Here is a 14,832-nt window from a genome sequence, read left to right on the forward strand (position 1 = left end):
CTTTTACTTCAGTATTTTATTCTGGAAATCTAAAATAGTGTTCCTTAATCTGCTTAAAATCTTGCTTTGTATGGAGCTGAGCATATCTGCTGAATGAGCATGTCAAAGGGCTGACAAAAAGTCCTTAATGGTTATCCTTCCTCCCTTCCCAATTTAACTGTTTCTTGCTCAATTCCAAACCTCTATTAAAAAATAAAAAAAATGAGTTTTCTTGTAAAGTCAAATTTGTCACTTTGGATTCCAAACCATGACCTGCTTTGTGCTCACTTATCCCACCAGAACACAGAGCAGCAGCACAGGAACAGCCCTCCTGCTGGGTGACAAAGGCTGAGCAGCGGAACCCAGAGGTGGGTGTGAAGCTGCACCACTTCCTGCCCCCTTTGGGCGCACTGTTCCACATAGAACAAGATTTCATCCCTTGGATGAAAGGATGAAAGGAATTTCATGCAGAGCAGCTGGAGTAACGAACAACAAGCTGTTCCAGAGAGAGTTCCTCTGGGTGTTAGCACATTAACACTTCTTTCTCCCTTCAAAACTTCACTTGGTAAAAAAGCAATCCCGATTTGGACTTGAAAGAATCTCTCTTTCTAAAGACATTCTCTGTGCCCATAGCTAAGGTGTGGCTTCCTTCTGACAGACCCCTATGTGCCCACAGAGAAGATGAGAAAAGGTGATTGCACTATAAAACAGAATACCTAACTCTGAAAGCTGGAGATTTGAGCAGCTCCACTGTGTGCTCCCTCTCCAAATAACGTAAGGACCCCTCATGTTACCATTGCCATTACTCCAAGCCCTGCTCCATTTGAAATGTTTCAACATTAGATGTCTCTCATAACTACATGTAAAGATTGCTTTTACAGATGCTAACAAGTAATTGTCAAAGTGGTCCCTTATGACACTATTTTACCCAAAGAGCACTGGAAGAACATGCAGAGTTATACCACACCTATTTTTCACTGGTCAGATTGCCTCTTGCTGCCACAGAGTCGCTTTACAACCTCAGCCCAACTTTCCCATCTGTTCTGCCTCATTTGCCATGCTAGCCCTAACCTAATTGAGCAGAACTCCTTCCTCTGGTACTCTCAGTTGAAATAAGCTTACTCTACTCTGAAAGTGAACAAAACATTCAAACATTCTTTCAAGTGGCTTTTCAAAGCTGCTTTAAGCTCTCTAACTCCTCCTGCACCCCAGTGAGACCCTTGCCCTGCCACCAGCTGCAGTGCAGACAAAATGAGCTGCTCCAGCAGGTGACCCATCTGAAGGCCCAGATTAAGGCTGCTGCAAGCTGCCATGCAGCTGTGCAATCCCCAGATGGAATCCCATGGTTGGAGCTGCTTCCAGGAACACAGGACTTGCCCACGCAGTAGAGAGGGATGTGCATACCAAAAGCAATCCAACCATCCACTTAGCAGGCAGGTATTCTTAATAACCTCTTGGTCCCATACAAAATAAGCTTTGCATTACCTTGTTGATGCAATACCTCTGTACTCACCACATGATACCTAGCAATTGTCACTCATTCTAGTGAAAAATCTATGTTTCATTTTATTCCAGAACATGCTGGCACACTGTCAGTCACATTCTGCAAGAGTGCACTGCTCTGATTCATAGCTCCTTAAAGAAGGTTATTGCACTCTGTGTTCCCAGAACATCATCTGAACAGTTCCAGCACAATGCCCTGGAAATAACCCCAGAAAATGGATCCTTCATTCTTTTCTCAGGCTAAACTACCCCAGCTTGCTCATGTAAAATGGCTCCCACTGGCTCTCATGAAAGCTAGCATTAAATGCTGCACTGATGATAGTACAGCCTGCACTCAAGAAAGGCCCACCCAGCTTTCAGTACACAAGCAGCCCACAGCCAGCCTGTGCTGAAAACCCCACTGTTTCAAAAGGAGAGAGATCAGTCAACACAAAAATCACAGCTTGCATGAGCATAATAGGCAATTAAAATACTTAAATCATTTAAATTGCTGTTTATTCTTGAAAACACTTAACTACATTGCATAACTCAAATATCCAATAGCCCTGCTGCATTTCCCATGACCAAAGATTTCTGCTTTTTAGACAGTTGAAAAACTGTTGACAAACTATTGAAAACTCATGGAAATAATAATAAAAAAAAGAGATTGGTATTTATTTCAAGGCTCAGTAGATAGGGCTTCATTACCAAGATGCGGAGCATTGACCACCTCTCCCTAGGGCCATACCTTAAGCACACCCTCAACACCCACGTGTGAGCCAAACCACTCACAGCTGATTTCAGGGAGCCCTGCCCAAGTAAGGGCCTGGGGAAGGTGAATTTGCACTCAGCTTTGGGGCTGACCTAATTCTGCTTTCGTAAAGTCATAATATACTTACATCACCTTCACTAAATTCCACGGTATCATTATATACTCAACACCACAAACAGTAAATTTGAGTCTCAGAAATAAATTGGCAAGCATTTTTACCACCAAGACAGTTCTTTTGCTGAGGTCAGTCACAGGAGAAGTAACACAGACAATGCGCGCACTTTTAGTAATGATTTACAGCTCAAAGTATTTGGGAAAGTATTCTTAAATCTGACCTTAAGAACTGCTACACTGCAAACAGTTAGGACTGCCAATCTGCATTTTAAAGTTACTGAACAACTGTGTGTTTAGGTAAAGCTTGAAGTTTCCTTGACAGCGCCATCGTTTAAAGTGACAGTTTTAGCAAAGCCATTATCAGTAAATAACACAGTCATCATCCACTGCTGAGCTCCCTTGTGGGCTGTACAGAGGAAGGAGAGCAACAGGACTGCCAACAGAAGTTTTATGGCCAGATACACTGATGACCAAAATCAATATATATATATATAAATATATACATTTTTTTCTCTAGTTTGGAATTAACTTCTCACATTACCATATATTGCTTATCATTGCTTCAGAACAATGCTTATTTGCAAGTATACATTACGTGCATGAAAAGTGACAAACCAGATCTATTTATTGCTCTTTCAGGAGCTACTTTTCTCACCATCAGGCAGTAATTCTTATTGAATTCCATTCCCACATAATCAACTTATGATTTGCCCTACAATGTTATTAAACTACTGCTTACATTCTTAGCCCATACTAACCCTGTGGATTTTATTCAGTTGCTATAAAATTGATTGATAATTCCATCACCTACCCTTGCTTTTTACTGCACGTTATTTTGATTTAAGTGCCACCATTTCTACCTTTAGAGCAGCCAGTCCCATAGTGTACACTTTTAGTAGCTTTCAGTAGATCGTGAAACACCCAAACCATTCTGCCATGCAGTCAATTGCTGTTACTTCCTACCTGTTCCTGCTGTATGGAGATTGCATACCTTCCCCTTGACTCAGCAAGATCTTTGTTTGCTCAGCTTGAGGGGTTTTTGTTAGCTTGTTATTAAAGACATTTTGGTCAATGGTTTCCACAGGCCTTGAAGTTCACATTCAGCACTAGAATACTGTAAACAACATGCTTCCTGGTCCTGGGTCCTCTGCAAGGACACTAGTGAGGTTACAGTTTCATCACCCAAATACTATGAAAAAATCCCAAAATACACTCCCAGCTGCCTTGCAGTGCTTTTGACTTCATTCAAGGCTGCTAGCAGCAATAACCAAGGGAGGAACGAAAGGACTTCGGCTATCTTGTTCTCTTGGTTGATGCAACCTGTGCTCGGGATGAGTTGCAAAATCTAAATGGAACAGACAAATCTCTGACACTTTTGAGCAGCTACAAGTTTTTAATAATCCATACTCCATTCTTTCACATATTAGAAAAACTCTGATATCACAGTTTAAATAAATATACACACACACAAACACGCACGCATCATCTTTTCATCTCCAAGGTGGGTCTAGAGATGAAGCCACCATACGTTTTTGCCCCATTTTCACAACTCAATTTCAAAACACCCTGGTGGTTTCAGGCAGCAACACTTTGTTACACACAATACCACAAACTAAAATGCAATTGGGGACCATTGGGTTTCACAGCCCACAGGTCTAACAAAGACATGAATTGTCCTGAATGTCCACGAGGCACAATTCCTTCTAATGGAACGGGAACTCTGCAGAAACGCACTCTGGATTTCATCCATGGGACAGAGAAGAACTTCCCTCATCACACACAGAATTACCTTGTTTTCATACACAGAATTACCACAGAATTTCCTGTATTCCATTGTTATCAAACTTTATAAAATTCCATCTTTAAACAGAAAACATGGAAAGCTGGAAAAAGATTTCCAGTATCATCTATGGAGAACACCACAGACCCTTACAGAGATCCTGGAGAAGCTCTGAAGCACTGCTGCAAAGGAGGTCAAAAGGCACTGTCCTCCTCTATGCTGCCACATGGCTGCTTCTTTTTTTTTTTTTTAAAGGGATTTTCTGCTACAAACCCATTGGTGCCAAAACATGTTAAACTCCAGGGAAAAGGAACCTTTAACCACAGCTTATAAGATCACTGATGGGCAGATCTCAATCGTTTACAAACTCACAAGTCAAAACTCTTGCATTCTTCTTGCCAAGAAAAGCAGCATAAATGGCCTTTTCAATCTTGATTAAAATTATGTGATAATTAAGAATATATACAGTGAAATGTGCTAAATATTAATAATACAAATCTAAATTGCTTAGTATACAGAATCATGGACAGTATTCCAAAATGTGAAGTTTCTGCTAGAAGAAGTAAATGGAAAGAAAAGGAAGATTTGCTGTTTTCCCATCCCTTTAAGGTATGCCATGTAGAACGTAAAGAGTAAATGAATGCCTTCACTGGTGCCTATTTTTTATAAATTTGAATTAAAAACAAGAACAACAACAACAAAAAAAAAGCCACCCAAAACTTGGCAACACAAATTCATAGAACTTCACTATTTTTTGCAAAATCATTTCCTCATTTTCTTTATGCCATTTTCACGTAATCAAAAAAAAAAAAAAAAAAAAAAAAAAAGCACTTCCCAGAAGCAGTGCTGCTTTTGCTTAAGATCAACTATATTTACGTGCACTTTTTTCCCTACTATCAACAAACTTTTTGTTCATCAGATAAGAGATCTGTACTAGTCCTTTGGCTGCTTCCCAATCATGCAGACAGACAAAGAGGTGCTAAGTGCAAAGTCACAAATCTGTTATGCAAGCCTTCCTTAGCACAAGGCTGCTGGAGCTGAACTTGCTCTTCCTCCTCTGCAGTGCAACCCACTCACTAGCCTTCATTTCTGCAACCCTGCACTAACCTAACTGAACTCAGCAAAATGACAATAACTAACATGGGGGCTTGAAAGGCAGTTTCCACGGAGTCAGTGTCAAAAAAGCAACGTTAGAAGCAATGAATATTTCTGATAGAGCAAGCATGCGGCAGCTCAGCCTAGACCTTTGGCAGAAAGTCAGCCACAGAGCTGCGCTGCTCAGGGCCAGTGTCATTCCACACAGTGAATTTCAGATCTTCTCTAAGCAGAGCTGGCTCGGAAATATTCCTCTGGAGACCGAAGGGCAAACTGTTTACCTTCTAAGTAATGTCTAGCAGATATATTTTGGGCAGAGGCTATCTGTGGGGAGCGCTCCTATCCAAAGGCTTAAAGACGGAGGAGGAGGACATAAGGGTTATAAATACAACACAGTTGTACAAAGTAATGGAAGTGCTGTCATCAATTTCCATTTATCTATAATAAAACTGGGGCTTGGAGCTTTCAGAAACAGAGAGGTAAACCAGTTCACACCCATAAGCTTCAGGGATTTCCAGATTTCAATGTGTTTCAAGGTTTTACTCTCAGTACATTAACAAAAACACCTTGAAAAAAGGAGAAGTGAGGGAGAAAAAGTTTCTTCCACTGAGAAACAGTGTAAACAGTCTTTGAGCATGTGGAGAGCTGCAGGAGAGATCAGGGAAGGGAAGAGGTCTGGTTTGCTGCTCCTCCTCCCATCTCCAGAGAAAGGGGGAAAAAAGCCCACATTCAACATCAAAGAATGTAATTTAAGTTTATTACAATTTACATGGGAAAAACAGGTAGGGAGTGTTCAGATGTTAAAGCCACCAAATGATGAACAGCTAACCTTCAAGGTGAGCAGCGCTTGCTGTGTTCCAGTGCCTCCAGGCAGACACCCAAGCAGCTTACAGCAAGAGCAGAATTCCATCTGCTGTCTAAAGAAACCTTATCATATTTTCTTTGGAAGGAATTTCTAGAGAGCAGAACTGGAACTGCTGGTTCTGATCTGATGAAAAGTCAGCGGCTTTGATTAATAATTCACTTTCATGGGGCTTCATCCCCCCACCATGCACACACCTACCAGAAGCCAGGCCAACAGGTGCTGCATTCTCCACAGGAAAGTGTTCCTATGGCTGCGAATTCTCTGGTCTTAGAGACAGCATAGGCGATGGATCTCTCACTTCCCAGCTGTCTCAGTAGGACTGAGAAAGGCAAGTTCACACTTCTGAATCAAAACAATGAGTTTCTCACCTCCAATCACACACTTGCTGCACTAATATTGTCTTCCCACTTGTTCTCTGCTGGGTTATCTGAAAATCTGAGTTTCTAAACCTTTGCAGTTGCAGAGGGATATTAAAACCAGAAATGTCAAGTGAAATTACTAACCTTCAGCTCTGCTGACCTTTCTCTGAGTCAATGGAATGACACCATTTCTGTAGCCTGGAAACACAGAATCTGACTTTGGTTCTCTCACTGGCTTTCTCCTTACCTCCAAAGTCATGTCACCTTCAAGTACCTTATTTACCTGCACCTGCTTGAGAAAACAGTGGGAACAATGAGACCTACCTGCCTCTGCAAAGGGATAAGGGGTGCTCCTATCTAAGGCTGTTTATACTGTCTTTTCTATTGTTTCTTTCAAGAAAAAAAAAAAAAAGATTTTTCACCTTTTATCTATAACCTGAATGCACAAGGCCAGAAAATCTGACAATCAGAGAAATTTATAAGCTTTTGATTCTTATAATTGTGCACAGTTCCCAATCAGGCTAATGTCCCTGCAACCACTGCAGCTCATTACACCCAGGGACAACACAAAAAACGTAGTTTAATTCGAACCAGAACTAACAGGGAGCAGAGGCTTGGTATTGTCCTCTGAGTAGAAAACATGCAAGGCTGAGTTGCTGTCATGTTTCACATACGCAGCTGCTGCTATCTGAGATGCTGCAAGAAGTTAAAGGGTATATTCTCCCATTAATATGTATCACTTAATAACGTTAGTAATAGAAACACTGTACAGTGATAGGACACTAGAAGCCTATCAAACAGAATTTGAAGTGTAACCTAACATCTGATGAGCCCTTCCCTAACTGGACTTGTTAAAAGCACTGCTACAAGCTACATCTTCGGCTCTCAACTGTCATAGAATTGCAGCAGTGTCTTCCTTCCCTGGACAGGAAAGAGCTGACCAGTGGGAACACAGCACAGAATGAGATGAGCACAATACACCGGGGTGGAAGTGGCATTATATAAATAGAAGCAGATTGATCTTAATAACATCATTGTAAGCCAAAACTTTGTGCTATAGGCTTGCTGCAGAAAGTATAAAGAAGGGACATATTTTATTACTTGAACTACATCAGTGTTAATAGAAGGTGCTGGTGTGGCACAACAGACAAAATATTGTACTAAAAATACTTCCATTCTTCAGCAATTCTTTGCTCTGGAACTGCAGCTATATCACACCACTGAATCTATACAGCTTTCTTACACCAATAGGAAACAAGGGTTTGGGCTGAGATTTTGCTGTCATACCGTTATGCTGCTTTTGCCTATGTAGAAGACACTGCACTGAGTCAGCCCAGATTTCTATTAGCATAATTAAGCAGAAATCATCCTGCTGTACGTGCATTTCAGAGTCTGTCTCAAATTCCATAGGGGAGTACAATTCACTGTAGAAATGCATCTGCTTAGGATATTTAAGCAACTTGGAGTAACTCCTAGCAAATGGCACTAAAGAAAATCTGAACACAACTGCGCTGCTGCACTTCCCTTATCTATTTGTTTTGCAGCACTGCAGGACTCTCAAGTGCCTGCACTGCAATGCATTACCCAGCATGTGCTGCAATGACTCAGGCAATAACAGCACGAGCCAGGCTCCAGCTCCAGCTTGCAGGATGCCTGTGTAGCACCCTTCAGCAAAGCCAAGAATCTATAAAAGGAGATGTGTTCAAGAAGACAGTTCAGCTTCCGTTCCATCATGCTGTACTATTTTCTGTTGCAATGCTATTCAGATTTTTACATATACATATGGTACATGTAACCTCCAAATGATAGCTGCATCACTGCTGGATTCCCAGCTTGCAGCACAGATGATCCAACTCCTGCAGGCTTTGAGAGCTGCACTGCTAGAGGTTGTAGAGGCACTCAAATGTTGTGTTTGCTAACTTGTATGCTGGCTGATATACTCAGCATTTCTTTTTCCTACAGTTATGCCTTTCTGCTAGCCTGCTTAGCAAGTTACAAATATAATTGTTAATATAATTGTGAATATACTTATGAATTTAAATCTTCACAGCTAGCTTTCCACTCCTCCCAACTCTATCAGACTTGTGTATTTAATATGGAAAACCAGCTTAGTGCAACAAACAACTATCTTTATATTTTGTACCTATTGGCCTCGTACTCCGGTCCTGGAAAACCAATCAACAACAAAAGAACACCCAGCAAGAACTCCATCCTCAAACAAGACCTCAGAAACTTACACAAATCCTCTCCTCTCATCGTTTCAGGAATACAAGATGAGCAGTGCATCATCAGCTGCAGTACAGTTTTGTAATTACCTGATTGCATAACAGGAGTCTCCAGCCACAACACAGGTAAAGATGAGCAGCAGTGACCAGTGTGATATCTTCATGTACACAGAAGACAGAGGAATGTCATTTTGTTGTCCCTGCCATTGGTTGAGGATTTATTCTGCTTTATGAGCCATGTAGAGGAATTAGAATTATCCACTTCAAAACATCTCCAACAATAAACTCAATGTCTTTTCTCCACTATCATGCCCCTATTATTCTAACAGATTTGCAAATGAATATCTCAGATTATGTAATAAAGTCTAGGAACAAGATAGAAGGTGTCCCTGCTGAGGTCCTGGATTCATTGTGCCCAATTCAGGTTAGATGTGAAGGAACAGTATCTCTCACAGCTGGATGGTAACAGCTTCTAGTTGCAGGACAGAAATAGATCTGCATGTACCACTCAGTAGTTAGTAAAGGCTGCCTTTTGGTGTCTCAAAGGCAAGGTCAGGCTTTCTTCGTGCAAAGTCTTTCCCTCAGTTTACCAAAGCATTGAAAGTTTGTCTGCAACTTGTGTTTGTTTGCCTACTTGTGTAACCTCACTTTGTGGGGTGGGTGGCAAAGTCCCAGGCTGCTGCAAAATGAGGACAAGCCCAAACACAGCAGCTGAGGACACAAAAATGAAGGAAGAATATTTGCTCACCCTTGAAAGGCCTCAGGCCTTTCAAGTATGCAGGGACCTCTAGCAAGATACACCTCCCGTGGGTTGGCCCTGCCTTCCCTCCAGGTGCTCCATCACTGCTTCAAGCTGTGACTCAGCACTTTTTTTTTTTTTTTTCTTTTTTTTAAGCTTTATTTTGTCAGGAAAGCAAAGCAAACAAAACCCAGCTAACAAGATTTATTCTGTGTGGGTAATAAGGTCTCCATTCTGATCTGGTTTTCAATCCAGCAGATTGGATCAACGTGCCACATAAATCAACAGAGTAACAGCAGAAATCTGTGGGAGAACAAGCATCCTTGTAACTGCTGGTGAGAGCCAAAATCCAAGGAACAAAAGCCAAGCACACACGATAGAAAAAGGCCTTCAAAAACATTGCTACAAACAGATGACAGATGCACTACTTGAAAAGACAAATGCCATTCAGGACAATACAAGAGAAGTGCCCAGAGCGTATAAGTAAACCACTTTCAGAAGTAAAAAATGTTGTACTAACTCTGCTTAGAAAACCTGTTCACATTTATGCTAATCTACAGGCAGAAGAAACAACACCTGAATAGCTCTGCCCTTTTTTTCTTCACTAACAGTTAGAAAGGGTTTAAGAAGTCAATCTGCATTCATTGACAATCACTGCTCATGCTTACATTGCAAATAAGATATTCACAATAATCGCAGGCCTGTGTTTCACACACACAAAAAAAGTATTGATTTCTACACCCTCTGAGGAGTCAAGCCTAAGAAATACACTGCAAATAATCTGTTGATACTGAGACTGCTGCCATAGACATACTTCTAACACAACTAATTAAAAAAAAGACAAAAAACATGAATTTAAGGTCTTACAGCAGTGTCATGGCTGAGCACTCAGAACAACTAAGGGAAGGGAGGCTCCCAACACCCAGCCTCCTGCTTTGAAAGGGACCAACATCACAGCACTGAGATGCCAGCCTGGCTGGGCTGATAGAACACAGCAGAAGCTACAGCAGCACCTGCTGACTAGGAAGGCCATCCTATCCACGCTCTGTACTTACAGTTTTTCTAAACAGAACAGCTCTCTAAAAATACTCCTGGTGAGCATCAGAAGGCACAGCCCTCCCACTGCCTTGCAGTGCAGCCGCACGGAGATCCACCCACCTGCATCAAAGGCTGCACATCGACAACAGGAAAACAGATGTCAGCATCTGAAAGTGACAGGAGGCAAATTTTCCATTGAGAACACAACTCCCTGGGGCTAATTAAAAAAATAAATCTATTTGAAAACACATCGACTTGAATATTTCAATTCAAACTTACAGTCCACATAATAAGCACAGTAAAGCTATTTCTAGCACTCCTAAAAGCTATCATCTATTACGCCACAGACACACAGCTTGGTTTGGGTCTATCACTTCTGCATCCCTGATGAAGCAATTGGCAGGGTAGACAGGCTGCAGTGCAATTGGGTATTGCAACGCACAGACAAATAGCCAGAACGTTACTGCAGCAGTGCAAACAAACGCCCATGACTCAGAGCTGCCTTCCAACCCTTGCCCCCAACAGGTGAAAATCTACACACTCACACCATACAGAACTCCTCTTGTGAGTTTATGGATTGCAAACATGGAGATACGGGGACTTCTTAGCATGTTACAGCATGTTACATCTGAGCTTGGGGGAGGGCTTTAGGAGCCATGCAAAGGTGACTGCTGACCTTTTTCTTAAAGTGAACACCTATTTACTCAGCAGTAACTTCAGATTAACCACGTTGGCATGCGTCAGACAAACATCCCAGAAGGAATAAGCCAATAAACTTCTACTGCACACAGAAAATCAAAAGTATTGGTTCCTTTTTTACCTCAGAGTCTAAAGCAAGACATACAGAAAATGTATTTCCCCTGGAAAAAAAAAAAAAAAAAGCAAAAAACAAAACCAAACAGTTCTGCAATAAGTGAGTGGCTGTTAGAAATGCTACACTAAACGATGTATTTGGATTTCTTCTATAACTGCGTGGTCTATAACCCCAGATCTCCATCAGTCTATAGATCAGTCGGAACTGCGGGTTATTTCAGTTAAATAGACGTCCGCTGTAACATGGAAATATTATCTTCTGAAAATATAGAGATCTTGTCACTTCTTTGATATTTACTCACATTTTAAAATCAACTTGTTAAATACAGACTGTCTTAACTCACTTGCTTCATCCTTCCCTTTTTTTTGTCTCTAGGTTCTGCCAACCTTCAAATATTCTCCTTCAATCACATGTCCTGGCACGATTCTCATTCCCCTCAGTATTCCTCAGCGTCCTCTGGGAAATTTGCCAGTTTTGTCATCTGCCCCCATTCTCCTTTGGGAACATTAAAGCAAGGAATTAATTTCATTCTCTCCCCGAGCCGTGCCTGTGTCTGCTGTTAGTAGTTACCCTTGGCATCTCTCAGCCTTTCAATACACAAATGATACACCTCCTTAAGTGCTCCCACAGTACTTAAGAGATTCATAAAACGTCCTGCTGAGAGATATCTGCACTTGCTTGTTTTAGCATCGTGCAAAAGAATTAAGCTGAAAGATGGAGTACCGATATTTCTATTATGTGTGCCCTCACCATCCCATTTTCTGCTACTTTCCACAATTGTTTTCCACGTATTTATATATTTTTATATCATTTTGCTCAATGTCTGATCTGCAGTCTTCCAGAAGGAACTCCTAAGAAGTACATCGTGTTCTCTTAAGCACCAAAGAAATCCAGTTCCAATATCGGCTTTTTTCCTGCACGAGCATTTTCTACTAAGGAACATTTCCTTCTTGAAGAAGATGCTATTCAGATCCGCTTCCTTTAAATTGCATACTCGCTTCTTCATTTGACAATGAAAGGAAACTTCACATTTGGCCAAAGATGAAGAACGTTATCAAATATTAGACTTATGCATCCCAGTTTCCTACTGTAACGAACACTGGAGGACGTACCACAGCATTTCAGGAAATACCTGGGCAAGTTCAATATATCCTTCTGTTCCATTCTGCCACCAATGCTACCTTCTCCAGCTTCCCCCTCGGTTATTTAGTTCTTTGCTATGTGTACGTGCCCAGATTAAGCAACCTGCCACACTGTTGGCAGCCGTCAGACTGGAAGCATTTGTTGTGGTTACCTCTTTAACTTCCACACTAAAATACCATCTGTGTTACCAACTCGGCACAGCAAAGGCTGCACCATTTACAGTACGGTGGCTGCAGAACAAACCAAAGCCTTTGCTAAGCTGTCCTTGGGTTTGTTTACCCAGAGAGCCCTCATTTTTGCAAAGAGGCAGTGAAAGTTGACTAAATATCTGGGTGCGTGGCATTCCTTGCGACTGATACAGAGCACAGAAGAAATAACACTACTGACAATAAATGTTAGATACAATTACTCAGCCTGTCAGTATCTGACCAAAGCCATGTTTGGGCAGGAGAGACCCCAGCTACCTGCTGCAGGACCTGCAGAAAGGCTGCTCAGCGGCTCTGAGCCTTTAATTCTCGTGCTCCAAGCAGGAGCAGCTGTCAGCTTGGCAAAACAGGTTACAGAACTCATATTAGTACTGCCATCATCATTAAGGAGAGGCGGCAGGAGGACAGATCTCCGGGGAACTCACAAACTCCTCCACTGGAGAACCCCACCGTGCAGCACTGCGGGAAGGGAAAGTGGGAAAGCTGCAGCGGGAGAGAATGTGAAGGCTCAGGAAAAGGTTTGAGTACAGCATCCAGAGAAGGAGGGAAAACTCTAGAAACGCAGAGTACCCCCTATAGGACAGATGCGTGGTATGCCAGGTAGGGAAACAGCAGGAGTCGTTCGGAGAGGACAACAACGAACTCTGTGGGGACGGCCGGTACCTCACAGCCCCCGTCTTTAACTGAGGCCACGGGGCACAAACCAGAACCAGCGCAAAAGAAATGCCAGTAACAAAAGCAATAATTGGAAGCGAAGAGCCGGGCCCCAGGAGATGGGAGGGCAGGGGCGGCCCGCCTCGCACGCTCTCCTCGGCCGGCCGCGGGGCACCCAGCGAGATAGGGCCGGCGGTGCAGCCGCCGCCCCGCAACCAAAGGACGCGCCCCGGGGCGGCGATGCCAGAACCCGCACAGAGGGAGAACCCCAGGGAGCCGCTCCTCCGAGTCCAGCCCGCCGCCGCCGCTCCCTTACCTGGCTGGCTTTGTGAAACTGCTTCTTGAGCCCCGCCACGGACATCCTCCCGCCGCGGGTGGCTCCCCGCGGAGCCCGCACCCCGAGGCGGCTGCCGGCGTGCGGCGGCTCCGGGCAGCGATCCGCGGCCTCTCGCTGTGTCACCCGCACCGCCGGCCCCGGAGCCCCGCGCGGGTGGAAACATCGCGTTCCGAACGGGCTCGGCGGTGCCACCCTATTGGCCGCCGTTCGTGCCCATGCAAATGACACAGCCGGAGTCGCCCGCCCATTGGACGCGCGCGGGGGACTATGCAAATTGAGCGCCCGAAGACGTTTACGCTACGGTGTTGTGTGAAGACCGCAGAGCCGGCGGGCTCGGCCCGCACTGCGCTGCCGGGGGGCGCAGCGCTGAGCGGCGCGGGGGTGGCGGCGCTGCGGGGCTGAGCGGCGCGGGGTCCGGCTGCCTGCTGTCCAGCTGGGCCTCCTTTCCTCTTTGTAGGTCTCACTGCTACACGACATCTTAATTAAATGGATGCTCTTAGCGCATGAAAGCTATCGCAGCAGTCCAGAGCGTGACTGCCTGGGGCTGTGCAGCAGAATAAGCCCACTCTGTGGCTGTTTTTTAATTATTATTATTATTTTTAAAGGAGCAGCAGGAAGGCCAGGAGAGCTGTGCACATGGGTGGCTCAGCTGTGTGCTTGGTTGCTGCAGGATGAAGCGATTGCACACATATGTCTGGTTGTGGGTCAGCAATGTACCCATAGGTAGGGGTGGTCTTGCCCCCCAGCAAAGAGCTGGCACTGGGCTGTGAGGTCACTTGGCAGTGATGGAGCTGGGAAGTGCTGAGAGAGAACCCTGGGTGCTTGCAGGACCACAGAGCTCTCACTGGCAGCCTGCAGGTTTCATTGGCCTGGGTGAGCGAGATGTTTGCAGAGCACGTTACAATTAGCTCACAGACTCATAGAATTGTTAAGGTTGGAAAAGACTGCTAAGGTCATCTAGTCCAACCGTCAGCCCATCACACCACTAAGCCATGCCTCAGTGTCACATCTACTCTTTCCTTGAAAACCTCCAGGGATCTCCTTATAATAGCAATGAGGACAAGGAAATGATAATAAAGAAGAAAAAAAAAAAGAAAAAGAAAAAAAAATCAAGGTAATTGTCCTATTATAAATTAAGAGTAAGGAATCGCTGTCCTACCTGCAACAATTACGTACCCCTGATATCAAGAGACTTGTCTCTGAATTAAGGAACTCCAACTGGCTGCTATT

General features: G+C 43.6%; 1 protein-coding gene across 2 annotated transcripts in view; it reads right to left on the reverse strand.

The window, feature by feature from the left end:
* The window catches only part of SH3GL3 (SH3 domain containing GRB2 like 3, endophilin A3), a 45,020-nt gene extending 31,341 nt beyond the window's left edge, over positions 1 to 13,679 (reverse strand). Inside the window, exon 1 of one of the 2 annotated variants that reach the window (XM_042823975.1) lies at positions 13,582 to 13,679. In XM_042823975.1, coding sequence (XP_042679909.1) covers positions 13,582 to 13,626 — 45 coding nt within the window. In that variant the 5' untranslated portion in view covers positions 13,627 to 13,679. The remainder of the gene's footprint in view (positions 1 to 13,581) is intronic. The other variant, XM_042823973.1, reaches the window with a different exon arrangement.
* Between the last annotated feature and the right edge of the window lie 1,153 nt (positions 13,680 to 14,832).

Source organism: Centrocercus urophasianus, unplaced genomic scaffold (genome assembly GCF_019232065.1).
Source record: "Centrocercus urophasianus isolate 14NV4802_14NV808 unplaced genomic scaffold, USGS_Curo_1.0 seq_23, whole genome shotgun sequence".
Taxonomy (NCBI): domain Eukaryota; kingdom Metazoa; phylum Chordata; class Aves; order Galliformes; family Phasianidae; genus Centrocercus; species Centrocercus urophasianus.